Here is a 26,015-nt window from a genome sequence, read left to right on the forward strand (position 1 = left end):
AAGTATGGGTGCACCAAGATTCCCTCTTTTCTCAACACTGCCGCTACTACCACCATAATCTTAGAAAATGTTCTGGGGCCAGAAGCCAGGCCAAAGGGCAGTGCCCGGAACTGATAATGGCAACCCAGTACCACAAAGCATAGGAAACTAGGTTCTTGCCGGATTGGAATATGGAGGTAGGCCTCGGATAGGTCCAAGAAGGTTAAGAACTCTCCCGATCGTACAGCCATTATCAAGGAGCATAGGGTTTCCATGTGAAAATGAATCAATCATAGATGTCAGTTAACGCTCTTGAGGTCCAGAATTGGGAGAAAGGAATCTTCTTTCTTGGGTACAATGAAATAGATGGCATAATGTCCTGCTTTTTCCTGGGGCACTGGTATTGGGATTATAGCCCTTAACCTGAGGAACCTTAACAGGGCAGTCACCACTGCCTGCTTCTTGTGCTGGGAACAGCAAGGAGATATCATGAATACTTCCAGAGGACTGCTGCAAAATTCCAGCGCATATCCTTCTCGTATGACCTCCAGTACAAAGTGATCATAACCCACCGTTGGTAGAAGAGGGACAATTGACCCCCTATCTCCTTGTTCTGAGGGTGGGTCGTCAAAATTTCATTGGGGGATTTGGAACAAACCTGAACCCGAGCCTGACCCTCTTCTGGGCTGCCGACTCTGAAACAACTGATCTCCCAAAGGACCGAGACCTCTGAAATGTCGAGTTTCTGTTGTGGCAAAAGCATTGGGAGCTACCGGATCAACCCTTCATGGGCGAGGGGTGCCGTAACTGCTTTCTCTTATCTTCTGGTAGCCGGGGTACTGGAGATTCATCCCATTTACTGGCCAGCTTTTTCCATTCACTTCCTAAGAGGAGTGATCCTTTAAAGGGCATCTTTGTAAGATTTGCCTTGGAGGTTGCATTTGCTGTGTCAGCTGAAAAGGTGGCAGCGGGTTCCATAACTGCTCTGGAATTCACCCCCGAGTTATCCACCTTCCAAGAGAGGAGCAGGCACGAACGAGCTACCAGGGGACAACAAAAAGCAATCTGTAAGGTCATTGCTATTGCGTCAAAGGCCTGTTTAAGAATGGACTCTATCCGCCTATGTGCGCATCCTTTAAGGTTGCTCCTCCCCTCCACTGGGACAGTTGCTTGCTTAGAGACGGCACAGACCAGCGCATCCACTTTAGGGAAACACAAACGTTCTCTCACTGCTAGATCCAGTGGGTATAGAGCTTCTATAGAACTCAGGTTGGAATCATGCCTACTAACTTTTAAAAAAAAACTTAAGACTTGGCTGTTCCGACTAGCCTTCTTGGATCCTTCAGACACACAATAATCTACCATCCTACTCACGAGCCATGGAACCATGCCTTCTTTGTGAGATGCCTCTTATCCAATACCTCCGCAATTAAACTATCTTATGACTTTTGATTTTAAATTATGGCCCTACTCGGGCCTTTTTTACTCTATTTACTTCCAAGCTGTAAAGCCTCCAAGTTTATAGTCCTTGTTCAATGTAACTTTCTTGCTCTCTTTCTGATTATAACTTATTGTTCCGTTTTTTGTTACAAGTTTCTATCCCTCGTTCGATGTAAACCGATCTGATATGGTATTCAACCATGAAGCTCGGTATAAAAAAATGTGAAATAAATAAATAAATAAATAAATAAATAACGCTTGTCCACTTTTAAAACTTGCTTCTGGACATCCCATTCTTGGATGGCTTCCAGTACTGAAAAATAGCAAGAGGCTTTCTGTAGAGAAATCAGAATGGGATTCTTCTTTGATTCTGTCAGAGTTCACCCCAGGAACTCCCAGCATCTTCAGGGTCTAGAAAACCAGGGCTGGAAATTCATCTCTATGGAAAAATTGTAACATGGTCCGATATGGTTCTAAACCAGGGGGGATTTCCCCATTTTCCAAGGAATCTGGATCCTCTTTGTCTGTGCTGTTCGAGCCCCTGCCACGGATACCCTTGGTGAGTCTAGGCATGCTTCGAGGTCTGCCGATAGGACTGGGAGAGGATTGGCTTACTGGCTGAAGTTCCGTCCGTACAGGGGCAAGTGAGGTAGCAGACAAGAAAATTATTACTTACCTGCTAATTTTCGTTCCTGTAGTACCATGGATCAGTCCAGACCGTGGGTTATGTCCCCAATCCAGCAGATGGAGTCAGCCCAAAGCTTCGAGGGGGCGTCACCATAAGTACTACTACCCCCTCTGCAGGAGTTCAGTATCGAGAATATCAAAGCCCGAGGAAACAGAAACCCCTGAATTGGATCAAGTTTAAACAAGACGGCAACAATAAGCCGCTGAATTTTTAAATAGAGAAACTGTACCGTCCCACCAACGGATGGGAGGTCACATCGCGTGTCGACCCCTAAGAAAACAGTCACAAAACAGTGAAACAGGGAACACGTGAGAGAAAAACAGTAGAAAAGACACTACCATATAACAGCTGAGTCGAATCAGCCACCAAAGACAGCTGAGCAGGATGAAGACCCAAATGCGGTGGGCGTCTGGACTGATCCATGGTACTACAGGAACGAAAATTAGCAGGTAAGTAATAATTTTCTTTTCCCTGTACGTACCTGGATCAGTCCAGACCGTGGGTTATGTCCCCAAGGCATCCCCATCCCCCAGCACCGTCTGATCCCCTTCGGGGCGCAGCGCATGCAAAATGGCTGCCGTTCCCGCCAGGAATGGGGGAGGGGCCGGCCCACGCCGCCCGGGCAAGGCTGCTAACGCTGAAAAATGAGTGCGGGGCCCGGACGTGCCTTCCCCCCCTGGGAGGCACCTAGCACAGATGCCCTCCCTAGAAATGCGCGATCCTGGCTCGCCACAGGCCGAGCAACGCGACGGCCGCGGCATAGCAAGCGCGAAGAAAAGACAACCCCGGCGGTGAAAAGCACTCGGCAGCCTCGGGGAGGGGGGGGGGGGCGCGAGACGGTGCGCCGCTGCGGGGGGCCCCGGACGGCCTGCACTACCCGCCGAGAAAAACCAAGCGGCGCCGCGGGGGGGCCTTCCTGGCCTCACAACCCGGCGAAATTGCTCTCCCTGCTCCCTGCTGCCCACGAGGAGCCGGCAAAATGGCCGCGGGAGCGAGCGAAGACGCTAGGAGGCCGGTCTCACCAGCAGTCGTATCTACCTAGCTGAAAAAGAAATTACAGCCAAGAAAAATCACAGAAAAGCGACTTACTCCGGTAAAGACACAGACCAGCGCTGAGAGAGGAGAAAAGGGAGGCAGAGAGCCAGCACAACAAAGAAGCCACGCCTCCCCAATTAACCAATTAACCTTTTTTTTTTTTTTTTTTTAAACTAAAGTACAACTTGATCCAAGCCAACCAAAGCTAACAACACAGAGAAGAAAGCCCTAAACAAGGGGAAACAAAAGAGGTTATAGGAAATCGGGAGCAAGCCCAGATTCCCCTACTCGCATCTGCTGGAGTCAGAAGATACTGAACTCCTGCAGAGGGGGTAGTAGTACTTATGGTGACGCCCCCTCGAAGCTTTGGGCTGACTCCATCTGCTGGATTGGGGACATAACCCACGGTCTGGACTGATCCAGGTACGTACAGGGAATGCGCCTTTACGAAAGCCTGAAGGCCTTGAAAGAATTCCAACCAAGAGAATGTGGCCAAGTCCATGCCTAGCCCAGGAGGTACTGGGGTATGTGCCCCTAAATTTCCCTCTTCCATGGATGAGCCAGTCCTGGGGTTACTCAGATCTGGGGTTCTTCCTGTTAAGGCTGTGGCTGACCCATCCTCTGAATGGGAGGAGCCAGGCTCAGCAAAGTCCAGGGAGGCCAACTCTCCCCGGGCTTCCTCACTGTGCTGACATAAGCAAGAATCCAGGTCAGACTGTGCAGCCCTAATATGACAAGCAGCGCAGAGGGAAAGGTGCTTATGTTTCTTTGCTGCCGGAACCATTGGCAACAGTGGTTGCCAATGGTTCCGATATGGTTTTATCTATGAAGGTCGGTATAGAAAAGTGTTAAATAAATAAATAAACAAACAGTAACTGCGTGCTCAGACGGCTTGTGCTTAAAATTTTATGCACACAGATTTCAGGCGCAATGCGGCTGCAGTGAGGCGCGCACAAACAGCCTGTACTTCCAGCTTTACTTGTATTCTGCGCGCGTATGTACGCAAGCAGTTTTGCATCTAGCCTGTGCGTGGCATTATGCGCATAGTGCGTGCACCAAAGCTCTATGGCGGGTAATACAGGCGCAAAAACACGTGCAAGATGGCGCTGCCACGGCCTACCACGCGGTGTGCCAACCAAGCCTAAAGCAGGGCCTAGCCTACCAGGGGGCTGCTCAACCCGCTCGGAAGCCCGCGTCCCCTTACCCCAACGGGATTGGGAATGTCGGTACAGCGCACAGAGCACAGAGACTGGAGGAAGTCTTACTGAAACCCCTCCAATGTCTATGAATCAGGAAAAAAAAATCATCTTTTGTGTTTTAAACTTACCTGGGCTCAGCGCTTATTGGCCGAGTACAGAGACGGTCTCCGGCTGCAGGGAGAGAGAGCTTTGGACATCACTGCTGCGCTCGGCTTCCTGCACTCGCTGCCTTTCAGCTGCTTCAGCAGCAAAGTCCACACCAGGAACTGGCTACCGGACCAAGGAACACCTCTGAGGGAACTCATAAATCATCTCAGGAATTCTTAACTGGGGGAGGAACCTTTAGGTATCACCGCAGGAGAGCGGGGCTCAATCTTTTCTCCAATTTAAAAGTAGAATTTCTTCTTCTAAAAGGTACAGCGGTCTCTATAGAGAAAGCATGTCCACATCTGCTGGAGACGGAGAAATACTGAAGGGAGGTCACTGCAGGGGTGTATTAAGGGGACATCAGCTTTGAAACCTGACTCCGTCTCCATCTGCTGGCAGGAGAGCATAAACCCATTGGTCCTGAGTCCATCTGGCTGAATGCTAGGAAAAGAACAGTTTTTAGGTTTCTGACTGGGATGGACATTGTATATGTAAAGCATACAGTACAGTATTAAGTAACTTGACAAGGTCAAGTAGGGCCTGTGGATATGCAGGGAAGCTGAGAATGGGGTGTTGCTGAGATCAGAGGATGGTCAGTCTATGAAATGTTCTATCAGACATGTCAGAATCAAAGAGTACATGCATTCAGACTGGAATGAGAACAGATTGTATTAGGGGGATAAAGATAAGGATAGGTGAGTGCTATCAGGATAATAGGGTGGCTGGAGCCTCCAAATCAGGAGATTTACACTGCAGGTAGTTTCTCCTCACCTCTATATTTCCAAGAGCACTTATGCACCCAGTGCATGTGCCATGTCATTTTGACCAATTCAGTTCACAATCTCCATTTTCAGTGGTTGCCTCTGTAAGTGGTGGTGGAGGAGAGGGGCCAAAAGTCCCTACACTATCCATTTTACAGAATGAACCCCACAATACTTCTCCAGAGAAATGAAGATCCGACAAAAAGGACACCAAGTCTGTTATCCAATGAAATGCTTTGCGTAGTGTCTGTTCCAGCTCTGGGGATCGATATTAAGTAGACCATGTGTTCTCCCCACTTTAGGTGGCTCCCCTCAGGGCTATGAAACTCCTAGAATCATGGACATTGGACCACTTACCTTCATTTCCGATCGATCTGTGGTCACCAGCGACGTGGTGATGTCATCCTTCTGAATGGTGTCTCTGAGCTGCTGCTCCAGGGACACTCGCTGCTCCTTCATCTCCTGTACCTTGCACAGAATACGCTTCAGGTTCTGCAGTACTAGTGTGTCATCTACGAGAAAGGGAAGAAAGGAAACAAATCCTTACTTAGGCAGAACCACATGGATCCAGCAGCTACAGAGTCATGCCAGACAGACCAGGTGATTTAGAGCTGAGAGAGAAACTCGAAGGAAGATGGATTTCCCTTAAGCTTTCACATGTTAAAACTTGGGACACAATAAAAAAAAAAAAATTTAGACTGGATGAAATAGCACAGTTGAGGGTCTCAGTTAAAACCTCTCCACCTACTGCAAGTGTTACCAGACAGGTTCTGGACTGCACAAATATGATCCAGGAAAAAAAAAAAAAAAGAAGTCCCAGATCATATCCAACCAAAACAACCAACTTTTATTAAAAAATATATTACAATTTGTTATTTTGTGCATAAAAAAATCTCTCAGGGCCTGCAGATGTAGAGAACCCAAATTTAATTCTTAGTTCAGGTCCTTCACTCCTCAGGTAGGCTGGGTATGGGGATGTTGAAAAAGTGGCATTCACAGACCCTGTTGTGGGGTTGGTGGGAGTAAAAGCTCCAGTCATTGTGCAACAGCAATACCTAGGGATTGAATTTAAGGCCCACAATTGCAGGGTTTTGGAAGGATCCTTAGAGAGTGGCACCCCAGGAAGGTGCCTCACTGAAATGACTGTGGCTAAGCAAGCCAGAAGGGGACATAAATAGTTTAAAAAATAAATAAAAACAAATCTGAGTAGATTTAAATGAAGGTTCATGGTTCCAGATCCCTGTTTCATCTCTGGTTCTGGTAGTTTACCTGCATTATCTTTTAGCATTTATAGATTGTTGAAAAGGTACTGGATCATCTGCAATTGGTGTGCTTCATTTCTAGACTGAAATGTTGCACCCTGGAATACTCTCTTGCCTATTGTGTCAAAGATTCTTTGACCCCCAGAAGATACTGGAAAATGTCTTGGCTTTTTTGGCTTTCATCATCACTGATTCGACAATTAGCGAGTCATGTAGCAGCTAGACTATTATTTCCCCAGACGGTTTTGTATTCTGTACTTGAAATCCACATTTTTTGCTACAGGTGTAAATGAATAGCGTGCTTTCCATATTTTCGACTGGATATTCGTTAATGCATGGTGCATAGGTACAGCCTTAAACTGCCTTGGTATTGTAAGCACTGAAGACTTCCTTGTTATTCCATGGCATTTTTTCTTTTCTGAAGAGTGAAGGGTATAGTTTCAAACTTCTTTTGTATGAATTATGGATAAATGCTATCGTCTAGTGATGTAGAAGCTCCGTAAGGAGTCATCCGAATTTTGAGAATCTTCTAAATTTGACAGAATAAATTATGGTGAAAGTGATTTTAATTCTTCTTCTGAAAACACCTCAATGGGTTCTTCCAATCATTTGTCCTTTGCTTAGATCATAATTCTTCCCTTAAGCGTTCTAAAAGGGGCTTTAGAATGCTGGATAGCTGACTGGTAATTCTTTAACAAATCTCAATGAAATCTGTCCAAAGCTTCTAATAATGTGGAAACAATAAATTTTGATTCTTTTTTACTAGTGGAAGGTAGTTCCTCTGGTTGCCACAAACATGGTGATGACAGGGCGCTTTCAGATGCAGCTGATTGTGAAGCATGCTTGTGCTTAGCAGACTTTTCCAATGTTGATGCTCCTGTGGCAGACAAAAGCTTCTGTGCATGTACTGTCTGCACAGAAGCTTTTGCGCTATTCAACGCTGGTGACTCAGGTCAAATAGCGGTCTGTGCCATTCTTCATTGGTGCCAATTATGCATCATTCCTTTTTTTTTTTTTTTTACACCTCAAGGGCTCTGGGCTGACACTTTTTGGCATCAACAGTTATTACCACTATTGTATGGCTGCTTTTCACAATGCCTTTTTACATCGGAGCAGAAGTGTCCGTTGATAGGGATCACTCTTTTCTTATGATGCTTTGAGCTTTTGGGCTCTGAGCTTTTAAACGTGTATTTCAGCTCAAGGTCTCAATATATTAGTGCCCTTGGGGACATTCTGCCAAAGGGCCACTATTTGCGCTGTTATGGTCTGGGCCTAAGTAACGAAGGCACCACTCATGCTTGCTTGCTGAAGCCATCTTATGGTGGTATTTTTCCACATGATTTAAAAAGGCTTTTTCCCTTTCTTTCTGTGGAAGGTCTTGTACCAGCATTGTGAGATGCTCTTCTGCTGTAGAAATTTTCTGTTTCTTCTCTTTTTTCTTTGAATTGTCATGCTGACAATTCAAACAGAGAAAATCTGACTGTTTACAAAGTGGATGAAAACAGACTGACAGAGGGTGCGTGGCAATGTTAGCATGGGAACTTTTATGCCGAAGGAACTCAAAGAAGTTTCTGAACTCGGAGAGAATATAGGCCGACTCGGCACTTTCAGATGACATCATCCTTTCTTGTGTGGCTTGTTTGTTATGCCTGTCCACGGAGACAGATTACTATACTTTATTCCTAGAGGCAGAGTGCCCCAAACTCTTTGTTTAAACTTATTATTGGCTGTTAAGTCACCAGTGCTTAATTCTTGGGCTTCACTTTTATCAATTAAAATCACAATAAAACCAACAAAACTCCATGAATCTGAAATTTAACTGCCCTGACAGCCAGACTTGGTGAATCTAGAGCAGTGTCTCACCTATACAGGAACTCTGCCACCATAGAACATGCCCCAGAATGCACTTTACCTTCAGTGAGTACAGGAGTGGGCAAGGCAGCCCGGAGCTGCTCCAGAGGGCCGCTCAGTAGCCTGAGGTTGCTGATATGCAGGTTCATGGCTTTGTGCAGCTCGGTGTTGGTGAAGCTTGCCTTTTCGTGCACCTCCATGTACTTGGCCCACTCCTTGGTGACTTCGGTGACCCCAGCAGAGGGAGGGCTGCCAGTCTGCTGCTGAGCCTGCTTTCCTATCATTTCCTGCAGCCTCTTCTCTTGTAGATCATTTTCATCCAGGAGGTCTTTGATCTCTTTCAGGGAGGCTTCCACATCTGTATAGACCCCAGAAAGAACTACAAGGACAAAAGAAGAGAGAGAAAGAGATGGATGGAAGGAAAAAGCATATTGGGGATATATGCAAGTTCTCAAAAGCACAAGATTAGAATTTACTACATGTCAATAATAAACCAGCAAAAGTCCCTGACTGCCTATAAGGAAACTTCATGGCTGCATGATTTAAATGATTAAAAATGAATTAAGCTTATTTTTTCTCTCTCTGAACAGTTTCCTCTGATATAATAATCTTGCGAGAAAAAATGATGGCACCACAGTGAGTTGACATGTTCCAATTTAGTAAGCATGTTTAAGACAATAGAAAGGCAGATCTGGAAGGGACTTCTCATGTATCCAGGCAGGATCTGCTGTACTTGTAATCATTCCAGACAGATGTCTCACCTGCGCTTAGAAACATTCAGTGGCAGAGAATCCCCCAGCTCCCTGGGTAATATGTTTCAGCAGTGGACTACCCTTCTAATGTCTCTCCTACATCTGTAATTTAAGCTCATTACTTCTTGACCTGACCCCTAGGGGAAATGGAAACTTGATTTCCAACCTCTCTATAACCCTATGTGCATCTGAGCACTGCTAGGAAGTCAATCCTCCATCTTCTCTTACTTAGGCTAAATAACCTTTGAGCTTCTTAGTCACATTACCTTGACCTCTTGTCATTTGAATGGAAACTAAACTGAACTCAGCAGTGTTTTTTCATCATGTGAGGTTCATTCTCCATTTAGCTTCACTTTTCCTAGAGTCTAATTGCACCACAGAAACATAAAAACTATTGGCAGTTTAGGACAACTTGATCACAGTGCTGCCACAGACCCTACTTAACTCCTGGTGACTGATAATAAAGCTTTACAGTTGAAAAGGCTTATATCTAATAGTGAGTGAGAAAACCAATGTCTTTACTGAGTTCTTTTGTGTTTGTTTCATGGTTTGATCATCTTAACATCAAATGTTCTGCTATTCCCTTTGAATACCCTGATTGCAAGATCACTAAGGAGATGATCTGCCTTTCAAAAATGTTCACCTGATGAGGCACTGCTCTCGTCTTCTTTGTGAAGATGCAGCATCTTTTTTCACATTTTTTTAAATATTGGATCAAGTCTACTACATTCATAGAGAAGAGAATGTGTGAATACTTTATTCTGAAGATATTTCCCATTTGGGGCAGCTGTAGGAGGTCTTGTGATTTGCGCTGGCACAGCTTGCAAGCTGAAACAGATTCTTGATTAGCTGTACACCTAAGTACTCTGCACTGCTCCCCTTCCACCCCCTCTGGCAGGCTCATTATCTGCAAGTTATTCCTTCTCAGGCAGTTTTCCAAGAGCTTATTATTGACATTTTATGCATTTAGTAAGCCAAAGAACACCTTCCCAGGTTTGATGCTCCTTTTCCAGCTCTCCCACATGCTTCTCCAACTCATTTATTCTTCCAATAACAGTGCCAACCTTTTTGTATAAAAGTATACTACAGATACTGAGTATTAATGGGCTTCATCTTTCATAAATTCTAAGATGTGCTGGTTATGTCCTGTACCTGCTCACTAATCATGTTTGGCTCTGTTGCTACTCCCCCCTCATGTACCCTCACCACTCTCTTCTCAGTTTAAGCTGATGCCATCATCTCTTGGCCTTCCGCTGGTTCACCAACAGCATAATGTGTTTTTGTAAATGTGTTGTAAGAACTATGATTATTTATTGGTTTTATTTAATGTCTGCAAGCTACATTTTAGATGATTATGTTGTCCTAGTTTGTAAATCACATTGGAGAATTCTGGAAAAGCATGTAAAAAATAAAGTTTTATTTGATTCGGTTTATGGCTACATCATGCTTCTAAGACGTCACTAGAGTACTCTGCACAGAAGTGGTAGGGTTGTGTGGGTGCAGGAAGCTTTGAAGAAGTCAGTGGGTACCCTGGATGGAATGGCAGTTACAATTCTAACTGTGGTACTGCTGCCTCAGGCTAACCAGCATGAACTGACTGGATGTTTGGGTGGCTGTGTGGATTGTTAGAATGCTGTTGGATTAAGAGCTGGTCTTGTTAAAAATCAAAGAGGAAGATAAGGCCTGAAATAGCCGACTAGCAGAGATGGTGGAGGCCAGCACATTAACAGGTTCTGGGCATGCTTGAGATTGACATGGAAGGTGGCAGTAGGAAAAGGGTTGAAGGTTCATGTAAAAGAATTGGGTGTGGGAGGAAGACTAGTGTAGACTGGATGGACCAATCTGGGCTTTTTCTGCCAACATTTACTATGTTACTTTATAAATGAGTACGTAGAGCTGCAGCCATATTTATAGTGGATCTTTGTCTTTTTTTGTGCCTATTTTAAGACATTGCTCTTCATCCGACACTTCAAAAAAAGGGACTATTTGGATATATTTTCCTGTTCAGGTGCAGAGATCTGCTCAGAAGCGACTGCTCAGATTGCTTCCATCACATGCCTCCTTCCCCATTGCCACTGCCTTTTATACTGTTTTTATTTTTAATTACTTTGCTGTTGTAACCATGGCTACCTCCTTTTGTAAAATATTCCACCGCTCTTTGGGTAAACATTTCAACTCTGTAAAGGTGGTGAAATTTATTACCCCTTAATCCTAAAGGATAGGAAAATTGGTTCTTACCTGTTAATTTTCGTTCCTGGAATACCTCAGATCAGTCCATACAAGGGTTATGCATCCCTACCAGCAGATGGAGGCTGAAAATAAACTTTTCAGGCACTGCTACATAACAGAGTGCCTCCTGCAGTCCTTCAGCATTGACCTGTACCCAAGCCAAAGTGGAGCCAGATTCCCAGTCTCTACGAACAACTATTCCCCACTAGGGCGAACATGGAAAAATTAGGGTTGCAGCACCCTGAAGCGGAGCCTTCACATCCAACCAAGGAACTGAAAACTTTTCAGTCCCCAATATCCAACTATATACAGAAATAAATTCTGCAGAAAACTCCTATTGCAATCGCAACAGTCTTTTGGAATTCAGGGGATGGGTCTCTGGAGTGATCTGTGGTACTCCAGGAACAAAAATTAGCAGATAAGAACCAAATTTTCCTTTCCTGTTCATACTCCATATCAGTCCAGACAAGTGGGATGTACCCAAGCTTCCCTATACTGGGCAGGCCCCCAAAAGACCCGTTCATAATACATTCTCACCAAAAGCTTGCCTACCCTGGCACCCGCGCGTGTGCTCTGTCCACCGACAAATTCGGAAAAGCCAGCAGTTCCACCGTCTGATTGAGGTGGAACAAAGAAACAACCTTCGGCAAAAACGAGGACACCGTACCCAAAGATATGCCATCGTCCAAAATTATCAGAAATGGCTCCCTACGGGACAAGGCCTGAAGTTCTGAAATCCATCTGTCTGAACAAATCACTACCAGAAACACTGCTTTCAAAGTAAGGTCCTTCACTGTAGCCCTCCACAAGGCTCAAAAGGAGGACCAAATAACCCTTGCAAGACCAAGTTAAGATCCCAGGGGGGATATGTCCTTTGAACTTGCGGTCGTAAATGCTTGGCCTCCTTAAGAAGATGTATGTCTGGATGAGAAGCTGAAGGCTTTCCCTGCAACTTCTCCAGAAGGAAACACAAGGCTGACATATGCACCCAAAACTAAATTATAGGCCAGACCCTTTGACACGCCCTGCTGTAAAAAGAAGACGACATGCTGAACATCTACATGCAATGAATCTATGCCCTCCTGCATACACCAGGACTCAAACACTCTCCACACCCTGACATAAGCCAGCGAGATGGAAAGTCTTCTTGCCTGTAGCAAAGTAGCCACAATGGCTTTTGAGTATCCTTTAGACCTTAAACATCTCCTCTCAAAAGCCAAGTCGCGAGACAAAAGCGATGCACTCAATTCAAAAAGATAGGCCTCTGCCTTAGCAGGCCTTGCAAATGACCCAACCGGATGGGTCCATCCACGGTGAGATGGATCAGATCCACAAACCATAGACGCCATGGCCACTCCAGCGTTACTAGAATCACCCTGCCTGGATGTCGCTCTATGAGCCTCAACACTCGGCCTACGAGGGGCCAAGAAGGAAACATGTACAGCAGAATTGCCGTTGGCCATGGAAAAACCAGGGCATTGATCCCTTTAGCTACTACCTCTCTTTTGCAAATGAAAAATCATTGCGCTATGGCATTATTGCGCGACGCCATCAAGAACAGTATTATACAGACTGGTTCACGTGGAAAGAGGAGACCACCTTCGGTAAAAAAAGATGGAACCATCCTAAGAGAGACTCCAGAATCAGAGATATGCAGAAAAGGCTCCCTGCAAGAAAGGGCCTGAAGCTCAGATACCCTGCGGGCTGAACAAATAGCCACGAGAAATACAGTCTTTAACATGAGATCCTTTAAGGTAGCTTGCTTCAGAGGTTCAAAGGGGGCTTCACACAAGACCCTGAGCACCAGATTAAGGTTCCACGATGGACAAATGGGACAGACGGGGGATGCAAATGCTTCGCCCTCTGAAGGAAGTGGACGACATCCGGATGAGACGCCAGAGACGTTCCATGCACCTTACCCAGAAGACACCCCAAAGCCGCCACCTGGACTTGCAGGGAAATGAAATACAACCCTTTGGATAAGCCCTTTTGCAAGAATGCTAGCACTTGAGCAATGGAAACCTGACAGGGGAAAACGCCCTGATCCTTACACCAGGATTCAAACACGTTCCAAACCCTAACGTAAGTCAGCGAGGTAGAAGGCCTTCATGCTTGGAGAAGAGTAGTAATCATGTCCTCCTGATACCCCCTTCTCTCTCAACTGCCGCCTTTCAAAAGCCAGGCCGCTAGACAAAAGCGATCCACCTGCTCGAAAAATATAGGGCCCTGACGTAGAAGATTGGGAAGATGACCTAACCGCAGAGGACCGTCCACCGTGAGATTGACTAGGTCCGTGTACCACAGGCGCCGAGGCAACTCCGGAGCTACCAGGATTACCTTCCCTGGATGGATCTCTATCCGGCGAAGCATTTTGCCGACCAGTGGTCATGGTAGGAAGGCATAGAGAAGAACCGTGGTCGACCATGGAAGCACCAAAGCATTGACTCCCTCTGCTCCATGGTCCCTTCTGCGACTGAAGAATCAAGGGGCTTGGCATTCCTTTGAGTTGCCATCAGATCCAGATGTGGGGGACCCCATCTGCGAACCACGAGGTCCATGGCTTCGGAGAGATCCCACTCCCCTGGGTCGATTCTCTGCCGACTCAGATAATCCGCCTGCATGTTGTCTGTGCCCGCGATGTCGCCAGAAGGGCGAGATGTCTTTCTGCCCAAACCATGAGCTGCTCCGCCTCGGTGGCCACGGCTGACTCTTGGTACTGCCCTGCCGGTTGACGTAGGCCACTGTCGTTGCGTTGTCCGACAGGACTCGGACAGCCCGATTGCGCACCATCAGTAGAAACTGTCGCAGTGCCAAACGAACTGCTCTTGTTTCCAGGCGATTGATGGACCAGCTCATCTCCTCAGAAGACCATTGGCCTTGGACAGCTCGCGACTGGCAGAATGCTTCCCATCTGGAGAGGCTGGCCTCCGTTGTCACTACCACCCACTGAGGGACCTCAAGGTCCACCCCGTGCTGCAAGTGCTCCAGAATCAGCCACCAACCAAGACTGGATGTGGCAGACTCTGTGAGCAGCAAGGGGGCCTGAAATCCTTAGACTTCGGGTCCCAACGGGAGAGTAATGCTCTCTGTATAGGTCTCATATGAGCAAATGCCCACGGAACCAATTCCAGGGTGGACGCCATAAAACCTAGGACCTGCAAATAGTCCCAGGCCTTGGGGAGAGGAAGACACAAAAGCCACCTGACTTGCTGCATCAATTTGGAGATCCAATCCTCTTGAAGAAACACCTTCTCCACACGGGCGTCTAACCTGGCTCCTAAGAAGTCCAGTTCCTGAGATGGGAGAAGGTTGCTTTTGGTCTGATTACCCATCCCAAGGACTCCAGTAGACTCATGAATCTGTCGACCGCTGCCTCGCAAAGAACTTTTGACTCTGCTTGAATAAACCAATCGTCCTGATCCGGGTGAACCAACACACCCTCCTTATTTTTATTTATTTTATTTATTAACTTTTTTATACCGACATTCGTGTGAACATCACGCCGGTTTACAATTAATTGAAACAAGGTTAGAAAATACAATGCAACAGGGAGGTGAAAGGTGGAGCAGACAAGAAAAGCAAAGATGGGGCGGCAGCAGGGAAAAAAGGCAGTAGGAGGAGGTACAAAGGAACAGTACCGTGGGGAGGTACAGGTAGTAAAATAACAAATGTAAAATAAAAAAGTCAAAGAATATGTACAATAATAGCAGATTTAAACTGTACACTCTGGGGAGCATAATTGATTATATAGAAGCAGGAGAAAATACAATAATAGCAATTATAGAATGATCTTGGGGAAGTACATGATTTATGAAGAAGAGTGAGAAAACTTATAAGTTTTACAGTTGAGGGCTAGAGGGAAGCCTGTGCTTTTACTTTGAGCAAAGGCCAGCAAAGAAGCTGTATACAGTATGAAGGGCAGCAAGCTAGGTTTGGTCCGAGCCTGGGTAAGTCTGTTTGAAAAGCCAGGTCTTAATTCCTTTTTTGAATTTGCGCAGACATGGTTCTAACCGGAGTTCAGTGGGTAAGGTGTTCCAGAGTGAGGGGCCGGCGATAGAAAAGGCTCTTTCTCTGGTGAAGGAGTGATGTGCAGTTTTAAGGGAGGGGGTATGAAGGGTACCTGCAAGGGAGGTTCTGGTGGGACGATTGGATGAGCGGAAGCGGGGCGCATCCTTGAGCCAAGAGTGATTGTGATTATAGAGGGGGAATTGTGAAGGATGGTGAGTTTTATATCGTATACGTGAGGAAATGGGTAACCAATGAAGGTCCTTCAGAATGGGGGTGATGTGGTCACCTTTTCGAGTGTGTTATAATCCTGGCCATAGTGTTTTGCAGGATTTGAAGGGGTTTGATAGTGGAAAAATGGAGGCCCAGGAGTAAGGAGTTGCAGTAATCCAATTTTGATAGAATGGTCATCTGGAGCACAGTGCGAAAATCTTGAACATGGAGAAGAAGTTTCAGTTTTTTTGAGGATATGGAGTTTAAAGAAACTCCCCTTTATTAAATGTGTTAATGTGGTGTTTGAAATTTAATTGTGGATCCAAGGAGACACCCAGATCTCTGACGGTGTGTAGAAGGGCAGGTGTTATCAGAGGTGGATTGAAGTGAACTGTTAGGATGATTCCAGATTATGAGTAGTTCAGTTTTAGAGGCGTTTAAGGCAAGGTGGAGGTTGGAGAGTAGGGTGTTGATGGATGCAAGACATGATTCCCAGAACTGTAAAGATTTAGTGAGTGATTCTTGAATGGGAATGAGGATTTATATTTATTTATTTTCTTTTTTATACCGACATTCGATCGAAATATCACATCGGTTTAGTAAACAGATGTGATATTTCAATCGAATGTCATCTGCATAAAGGAAAAACTTTAGGCCAAGGTCTGAGAGGAGGCTGCAAAGTGGCAATAAATAGATATTAAAGAGTGTGGAGGATAGGGATGATCCTTGCGGAACGCCTTGGGTGAGGGGAATGTGAGAGGATTTGGAGTTGGCAATTCTTACAGTGTACTCTCTGTTGATGAGATAGGAGGCAAACCAGAGGAGGGCTGTGCCTGAGATACCTATCTCTGCTAGGCGGATAAGGAGGATTTTATGGCTGACCGTGTCAAAGGCTGCAGAGATGTCTAGAAGGGCGAGGATATATGATTGACAGTGGTCCATACATACCCTTAAGAATGGTGTCAGTGATTGAGAGTAGGAGACTTTCCATGTTACGAGACTTGCGGAAGCCGAATTGAGATGCATGTAGGATGTTATCGTCTTCCAGGAAAACAGAGAGCTGGGAGTTAACTACCTTCTCCATTATTTTAGATATGAAGGGCAAGTTGGAAATGGGACAATAGTTAGCAGGATTGGTGGGGATCGAGGGTAGGTTTTTTGAGGAGGGGTTTGACAACTGCAAGTTTGAGAGGGTCTGGCACTATTCTAGACGATAGGGAGCAATTGATTAAGTCAGCTAGTGGTTTGGCGAAGGTAAAAGCACCTAAAACCACTGCTAAACCACTCAGACTTCAGAACCATCCTTCAAGCCCTGATTTTCTCAAGCATAGACTACTGCAATTCACTCATGTTAGGACTCCCCAAATCAACTCTACACCCTCTTCAAATATTACAAAATGCCACAGCCCGAATCCTCACAGGTCACAAAAGATCAGACCACATCACCCCTATCCTAAAAGAGCTACACTGGCTCCCGATAGAACAAAGAATCGAATACAAAACTCTAGCAATCATACACAATTCAACTCACCACAATGACTATGACAGCATTAGCACCCTAATCCAAAGACAACACTCTCAACATACCACCAGATCAACAAACAAAGATTGTCTTGAAATCCCATCTGCAACCGCCGCCAAACTCACCACAACCAGGAAAAGAGCATTCTCAATAGCTGGTCCACACCTATGGAACTCCCTTCCAACACACCTAAGATCTGAAAGAAATACCATATCTTTCAAAAAACTGCTCAAAACATGACTTTTCAAACAAGCCTTCAAGGATGGGATAAGCTAAACTATCCACTGCACAGCACAATCCCCCTTCTCCCCTCCATAGCCCTCCCCCATTGATCAAACCCCCTGATGTCTCCTATCCACCCTACTTTCCCAGCTCTGCCCCCTCTCCAGTCTCGCGACACTAGTCACCTCGATCGCTGTGCCAGAACAACTGTATCAGTTTTATCCCTTTGTTAATCCGTCAGTTCCTGTTAAGTTATTCTCTCTTGTCACAGTTACCCCCGGATTCTAATATTCCCTGTTACCACATTCCTCACACAATTGTTATGTATTATGTTCCTGAGTTCTCATGTATAATACTGTTCTTGAGTTCTCATGTATAATATTCTTGAGTTCTCATGTATAATGTTCAAATGTAAACTGGAGTGAAGGCCAACACTAATACTTCGGTATATAAAAGCAATCAAATAAATAAATAAAAATAAATAGAGGAGATGGAGAGGAGTGCTTTAGTGGGGATGGTGTCAGAGATGAGATGTGTGTGGCAGGTTTGATCTTTTTAAGATGGATTCAATTTCCTTGGCCGATTTTAGGTCAAGGGACCCAAAGTTGACATGGTTGTCTTTAGGGAGTGGAGCGATAGAAGTGGGGGTTTGTAGTAAAGCGTTGGAGTATATTTGCAATTTTCTTTTTGAAATACGTCGCAAGTTCTTCGCATTTACTATTGGCATTTTCATCGGTGGACGGGGGAGGGGTGGAGTTAGTTAGCTCTGCCACGTACGAGAATAGGGCATTCGCATTGAATTGATACTCATGGATTTTGGAGGAGTAGTAATCTCGTTTAGCTTATAGAAACATAGAAATGACGGCAGAAGAAGACCAAACGGCCCATCCAGTCTGCCCAGCAAGCTTCACACATTTTTTTCTCTCATACTTATCATTTTCTCTTAACTCTTGGTTCTATTTCCCTTCCACCCCCACAATTAATGTAGAGAGCAGTGATGGAGCTGCATCCAAGTGAAATACCTAGCTTGATTAGTTAGGGGTAGTAGGGGTAGTAACTGCTGCAATAAGCAAGCTACACCCATGTTTATTCCCTTTACCCAGACTATGTCATACAGCCCCTATTGGTTGTTTTTCTTCTCTCCTGCCGTTGAAGCGGAGAGCCATGCGTGTTATGCATTGAAAGTGAAGTATCAGGCCCTTTTGGTTTAGGGTAGTAACCGCCGTAACAAGCCAGCTACTCCCTGCTTTGTGAGTGAGAATCCTTTTTTTTTTTTTTTTCTTCTCCCCTGCAGTTGAAGCTATTCTGGATATGCGTGAAGCCTCAGCTTTTCTTATTCCCCTGCTGTTGAAGCAGAGAGCTATGCTGGAAATGCTTGATGTATCAGCCTCTCCCATGCCATGAAGCAGAGAGCCATGCTGGATATGCATCGAAAGTGAAGTATCAGGCACATTTGGTTTGGGGTAGTAACCGCCGTAATAAGCCAGCTACTCCCCGCTTTGTGAGTGCAAACCCTCTTTTCTTCTCCCCTGCCGTTGAAGCAGAGAACTATGCTGTATATGCTTGGAAAGTGAAGTATTAGGCTTATTTGGTTTGGGGTAGTAACCGCCGTAACAAGCCAGCTACTCCCCTCTTTGTGATAGCAAATCCTTTTTTCCACATTTCCTCTTGCCGTTGAAGCTTAGAGCGATGTTGGAGTCACAGTAAGCATCTGTATGTTTATTTAATAAGGGTATTGTCTCCGGGCAGTAGCCATCTTTCTGGTGAGCCACCCACTCTACATTGGCGGTCTCTTGACTTTATGGATCCACAGTGTTTATCCCATGCCCCTTTGAAGTCCCTCACAGTTCTGGTCTTCACCACTTCCTCCGGAAGGGCATTCCAGGCATCCACCACCCTCTCCGTGAAGAAATACTTCCTGACATTGGTTCTGAATCTTCCTCCCTGGAGCTTCAAATCGTGACCCCTGGTTCTGCTGATTTTCTTCCTACGGAAAAGGTTTGTCGTTGTCTTTGGATCATTAAAACCTTTCAAGTATCTGAAAGTCTGTATCATATCACCTCTGCTCCTCCTCTCCTCCAGGGTGTACATATTTAGATTCTTCAATCTCTCCTCGTACGTCATCCGATGAAGATCCTCCACCTTCCTGGTCGCCCTTCTCTGTACCGCTTCCATCTTGTCTTTGTCTTTTGAAGATACGGTCTCCAGAACTGAACACAGTACTCCAGGTGAGGCCTCACCAAGGACCTGTACAGGGGAATAATCACTTCCCTTTTCTTACTCGATATTCCTCTCTCTATGCAGCCCAGCATTCTTCTGGCTTTTGCTATCGCCTTGTCGCATTGTTTCGCAGACTTCATATCATTAGATACTATCACCCCAAGGTCCCTCTCCTGCTCCGTGCACATCAGCCTTCCCCCCCCCATCGAATACATTTCATTCGGATTTCCACTCCCCATATGCATGACTTTGCATTTCTTTGCATTGAATCTCAGCTGCCATGTCTTCGACCACTCTTCCAGTTTCCTTAGATCCCGTCTCATTCTCTCCACTCCTTCCGGCGTGTCCACTCTGTTGCAGATCTTAGTGTCATCCGCAAAAAGACAAACCTTACCTTCAATCCCGTCCGCAATGTCGCTCACAAAGATATTGAACAGGACCGGTCCCAACACCGATCCTTGCGGTACACCACTTATAACCGTTCTCTCCTCAGAGAAGGTTCCATTTACCATCACACAGTGTCTTCTGTCCGTCAACCAATTTGCAATCCAGGTCACCACATCGGCACTCACTCCCAAGCTTCTCGTTTTATTCACCAGTCTCCTGTGCGGAACCGTATCAAAAGCTTTGCTGAAATCCAAGTATATGATATCGAGTGCTCTTCCTTGATCCAATTCCTTGGTTACCCAGTCAAAAAAGTCAATCAGATTTGTCTGACAGGATCTTCCCCTGGTGAATCCATGTTGCCTCTGGTCCATCGATTCTCCGGACTGTAGATTGTTCACTATTCTCTCTTTCAGCAGTGACTCCATTACTTTTCCCACCACCGAAGTGAGGCTAACTGGTCTGTAGTTTCCAGCCTCCTCCCTGTTGCCACTCTTGTGAAGCGGGACCACCACCGCTCTTCTCCAATCACTCGGCACCACTCCCGTTTCTAGGGATCTATTGAACAGGTCACACAGTGGAGCCGCCAGAACATCTCTGAGCTCCCTCAATATCCTTGGATGAATACCATCAGGCCCCATGGCTTTGTCCACTTTCAGGTTCTTTAGCTCTTTCCACACATTTTCTACTGTGAAAGGATTTTCATCTATTCCACTTCCCTCCAGTTTCTTGTTGTGTAGAGATGGTCCTTCTCCAGGGTCTTCTTTAGTGAACACAGAGCTGAAGTATTCGTTTAATATTTCTGCCATTTCTTCGTCACTCTCCACACATTGATCATTACCACCTTTCAATTTTGCTATACCACTTTGGACCTTTCTCTTTTCGCTGATGTATCTGAAAAATGTTTTGTCACCATTTTTTATCTCCTTGGCAATCCTCTCTTCCGCTTGACTTTTTGCCAACTTGATTAATTTCTTTGTCTCCCTCAGTTGATTCAAATATGCTTCTTTGTGCTCCTCCCTTTGGGATCTTTTATATATCTTGAATGCTGTTCTTTTAGCTTTAATTTTGTCAGCCACCTCCTTTGAGAACCAGATAGGTTTCAGTTTCCTTTTGCTTTTCTTTACATTTCTAACATATAGAGCAGTTGCCTTGGTGATTGCTCCTTTTAGATTGGTCCACTGCTGATCCACATCTCTCTCGTTCTCCCATCCTTTTAGTTCTTCCTCCAGGTACTTACCCATTTCCTCAAAGTCTGTGTTTTTGAACTGTAAAACTCGGGTCTTTGTGGTTCTTTTCCCTATTCTTTTATTGATATTAAACCATACCGTTTGATGGTCACTGCTGCTGAGGTGGGCTCCCACCTGGACATCTGAGACATTATCTGTATTAGTGAGCACTAAGTCGAGTATAGCTCCTTCTCTCGTGGGTTCCAACACCATTTGTTTGAACAAAGATACTTGCATGGCATCCACTATCGCTCTACTATTTTTAGTTTCTGCAGATGGGATTTTCCAGTCTACATCTGGCATATTAAAGTCACCTACGATCACCACTTCTCCCTTCTTACCTATCTTATGGATGTCTTCAACCAGCTCTCTGTCCAGCTCTTCCTTTTGGTTTGGAGGCCTGTAAACCACTCCAATATAAATGGATACTCCGTCATCTTTTTTTAGGTCGAGCCATAGAGCTTCTTCCTTACCCCAACTTCCTTGTAGCTCAGTTGCTTGGATGTTTTGTCTGACATAAAGAGCCACACCTCCCCCTTTTCTATCCTTTCTGTCCTTCCTTAACAAGTTGTAGCCTGGTATTGTTGTATCCCATTCATGAGATTCTGTGAACCATGTTTCTGTTATAGCAACAATGTCTAATTCTGCCTCAGCCATTAGGGCCTGCAGATCTGGGATTTTATTTCCCAAACTATGAGCATTTGTGGTCATTACCTTCCAGGTACTCTCTTTAAGGTTATTGCATTTCCTGGACTCCTTATAAGATATTAGTTGAGATTTGTTATTCACTTCACTCTTTCTTTTTGTAGTTGTGCCACTGTTGACAGAGTTATTCCTCTCAATTAGATTTTTCTTTTGGTTATGGATCCTGAGATACTGCATGCATTGTGTTTTTTCCCTCTTTTCTGGTAACACTTCAATGTTTTTCTCATGAACTTCTTCAGTTTTTAATATAGAGAAGGCTTGTTCTTTTTGCATTTGGTACATGGTGTGTCTCCTCATCACAGGTCTAATTCTACCAGAGCCCACTGTATTCCTGGATTTTAAAGAGTTTTTTAATGACCTGTTTGAGTGGGGGGGTATACCTGTTGACTGCTCTTCTGTCAAGAATGGGTGACTGTGGGTCCTTCCTGAGCCTAATGAATTTCCTTTTCTTGACTCCTGGTTTTTCTGTGATATTGGGGAATTATATTCTGAGTAATGCAATGTGGGTGTATTATTTTTAATTGAAGCTAATTGATTTTTAATGTCAGTCAACTCCTTTTTCAGGGAAGAGAGTTGTGCACAAATTGGGCAAGCTCTAAGTTTCCAGATGCTTTCCCTCAAAATAAAGGCTCCACAGCAGTTACATTGGATAGTCCTCATCCTGGTAATTTATGATTTGTATGTCCTTGACTGTTACCAATGTACTAATTTATGTCGCTGCCAATGGCAAGTTAGGCAGTCTTTATTAGAAAACAAGCCCCAGGGGTGGGTAGAGGGGTAGGGTGGGTGGGAGTTAAACAGTTAAGCCTGGGACAAGCTGGGTAAAGCAGGGCACTTCTGGACGGTTATCTTTGCTTTTTGGTCAATTGTTTTAAAAAACAGTCTTTATGCCCCAATATTTTAGTTTGAATAGATTATTTCTGCCAGCTAACCCCAAAACTGAGAGAATTATAACAGTTTACAAGCTGGAGAGAGTTTTTGTTGGGGGGGGGGGGGGGTTCTAACTTTGTGCAACAAACAGCAATTTAACTTACTAGAAAATTATCTTACTATAAAGAAAATTAAAACAGGCAGGAATTAGGCACAGAGGCTTTCTGCACAAATACAAAGCAGTAAGCCCTGTGCAAGCAAACAGCAAATGAACTTACTGGAATAATTTCTTACTATAAAGAAATGAAACACACTATAAATAGGCACAGAAGCTTTCTACACAACTTCAAGAATAATCAGAATACTTAGCCACGATGCAGGTTCAAAGCAATAAGCAGAATTACTTAAGCCACAATGCAGGTTGCACAATGAATATACACGTCCTCCAAGGGAAATCACTCCAGCGTGTGCACAGGACAATGGCTTCTCCTACTCTGATTACCTTCCTCAAGGCCTGAGACACACCCAATTCACTTAGATTACGTCACTTCTGGACGGTTATTCTTTGCTTTTTGGTCAATTGTTTTAAAAAACAGTCTTTATGCCCCAATATTTTAGTTTGAATAGATTATTTCTGCCAGCTAACCCCAAAACAGAGAGAATTATAACAGTTTACAAGCTGGAGAGAGTTTTGTTGGGGGGGGGGTTCTAACTTTGTGCAACAAACAGCAATTTAACTTACTAGAAAATTATTATCTTACTATAAAGAAAATTAAAACAGGCAGGAATTAGGCACAGAGGCTTTCTGCACAAATACAAAGCAGTAAGCCCTGTGCAAGCAAACAGCAAATGAACTTACTGGAATAATTTCTTACTATAAAGAAATGAAACACACTATAAATAGGCACAGAAGCTTTCTACACAACTTCAAGAATAATCAGAATACTTAGCCACGATGCAGGTTCAAAGCAATAAGCAGAATTACTTAAGCCACAATGCAGGTTGCACAATGAATATACACGTCCTCCAAGGGAAATCACTCCAGCGTGTGCACAGGACAATGGCTTCTCCTACTCTGATTACCTTCCTCAAGGCCTGAGACACACCCAATTCACTTAGATTACGTCACTTCTGGACGGTTATCTTTGCTTTTTGGTCAATTGTTTTAAAAAACAGTCTTTATGCCCCAATATTTTAGTTTGAATAGATTATTTCTGCCAGCTAACCCCAAAACAGAGAGAATTATAACAGTTTACAAGCTGGAGAGAGTTTTTGTTGGGGGGGGGGGGTTCTAACTTTGTGCAACAAACAGCAATTTAACTTACTAGAAAATTATCATCTTACTATAAAGAAAATTAAAACAGGCAGGAATTAGGCACAGAGGCTTTCTGCACAAATACAAAGCAGTAAGCCCTGTGCAAGCAAACAGCAAATGAACTTACTGGAATAATTTCTTACTATAAAGAAATGAAACACACTATAAATAGGCACAGAAGCTTTCTACACAACTTCAAGAATAATCAGAATACTTAGCCACGATGCAGGTTCAAAGCAATAAGCAGAATTACTTAAGCCACAATGCAGGTTGCACAATGAATATACACGTCCTCCAAGGGAAATCACTCCAGCTTGCAAGGTGGATTGTCTATAAGCATGCAGTGAAGATTTGTAGATGGCTATATGTTTGGTGGATGGGTATTTGCGCCAGATGCGTTCTTTAGTTCTAAGGTCCTTTTTTTACTTCTTTATCTCAATGGTGTACCAAGGTTTTTTTTCTGTTTGGGAGTAAGATATTTCTTTGTGTACAAAGGAGCAGGTTTCATTGGCTATTGTGGAAGTGAGCTTGTTCCAGGATAGTAGAGCAGAGTCTGTGTTGGATAGGTCGAGGTTGTTAGCAGATTTGTCAAACGCTAAGGTGAGGTCTTCTGAAGAGCATGGTTTGCGGAACGAGATTGTCTTACTATGGGTGGGGGAGGCAGATGTAGGGACATCTATAGAGAGGAGAACGTTGATAAGGGAATGGTCAGACCATGGAACTGGGATAGTTATGGGTGTGTTGGGAGATTGTATGCTGGTGTTAACAAAGATGAGGTTGAGGGTATGGCCTGCCATATGTGTTGGTGTAGTGATAAGTTGTCTGAAACCCTGGGCCAGGAGAGTGTTAAGTAGAATCTCACAAGAGGAGGTAGAGGGGAAGACGTCAACATGTAGATTGAAATCTCCTAGTATTACTGCTGGGGTGTCTGTATTGATAGTCTGATATGTATTCGATCAGGGGGGATGGGTCCTGTTCAAGTTGGCCAGGGGGGGCACAGACAAGGCAGACCTGTAGCACTTTGGATTTGAACAGTCCAATTTCTAATTTGTGAGGGGAGGGGATGTTTTGGAGTTCAAGACTCAGGTGTTTTTTTGCAGCTAGGAGGAGCCCTCCACCTCTTTTAAGTCTTGGGATGGAGAAGATGTCGTAGGATTGTTGAGGGAGCTGATTAATGAAGACAAGGTCTGTATTCTTGAGCCAGGACTCAGTGATAGCACAAATCTCAGGATTGGAGTCAGTGAGCAAGTCATGTAGAATGGGAGCTTTTTTTAAAACAGATTGGGCATTAAAAAGGGAAATGGCCAATGTGGTGAGGCCCAGAAATTGTGTGAGGGGTGATATCAGAATGGGTAGTAGGGATTTACGGTGGGTGGAGGGGTGGGGGTGATAAAGCGTGGTGTTTCTTTGTGTGGGGCGATGCATGCTGGGAATAGAGAAGGGGTACATGCCTGTTTCGATTGAGTAGGGGAAGGAGGGGGAGTAGAAGATGCTAATACACTTAATGGGCGACACTAAAGGGCGCAACAAGGGGCAGGCTCCTTTGTTGCGCTCCTTCGGCACACGACGCCAGGCGCCTGCGACTGGCCTTTTAAAGGGCCTGGTCATTCCGGGGGCGGAGTCTCTCTCGACGTGCATGCTGCCTCGTAGGCTTCAGGAGGAAGGCGAGGCGAAGCTGGTAAGCAGGTCGGCCTGGGACCCCGATGGGTCAACGCCGAACGCGCGGGCTAGGCTGGTTCGAGAGTCTGTGGCAGAAAGGCCGAAAAAGCCTGCGACCGGCCTTTTAAAGGGCCTGGTCGTTCTGGGGGCGGAGTCTCTCTCGGCGTGCGTGCAGCCTCGTACCTGCAGGGAGGTGTCGGCGGCTTCAGGAGGAAGGCGAGGCGAAGCTGGTAAGCAGGTCGGCCCAGGTCCTTCTGCAGAGCTGCTGCCACGACCACCATCACCTTGGTGAACGTCCACGGCGCTGTTGCCAAGCCGAACAGCAGGG

At 45.1% G+C, this 26,015-nt stretch overlaps 1 protein-coding gene across 2 annotated transcripts in view; it reads right to left on the reverse strand.

Moving 5' to 3' along the window:
• PTPN23 (protein tyrosine phosphatase non-receptor type 23) overlaps positions 1 to 26,015 on the reverse strand; it is a 227,711-nt gene that overhangs the window by 53,793 nt on the left and 147,903 nt on the right. For both annotated transcript variants that reach the window (XM_029588197.1, XM_029588198.1), the window contains 2 exons: positions 8,424 to 8,741; positions 5,607 to 5,761 (listed from right to left, as the gene is read on the reverse strand). In XM_029588197.1, the coding sequence (XP_029444057.1) occupies positions 5,607 to 5,761; positions 8,424 to 8,741 (473 nt within the window). The remainder of the gene's footprint in view (positions 1 to 5,606; positions 5,762 to 8,423; positions 8,742 to 26,015) is intronic.

Source organism: Rhinatrema bivittatum, chromosome 2 (genome assembly GCF_901001135.1).
Source record: "Rhinatrema bivittatum chromosome 2, aRhiBiv1.1, whole genome shotgun sequence".
In the NCBI taxonomy this organism is placed as follows: domain Eukaryota; kingdom Metazoa; phylum Chordata; class Amphibia; order Gymnophiona; family Rhinatrematidae; genus Rhinatrema; species Rhinatrema bivittatum.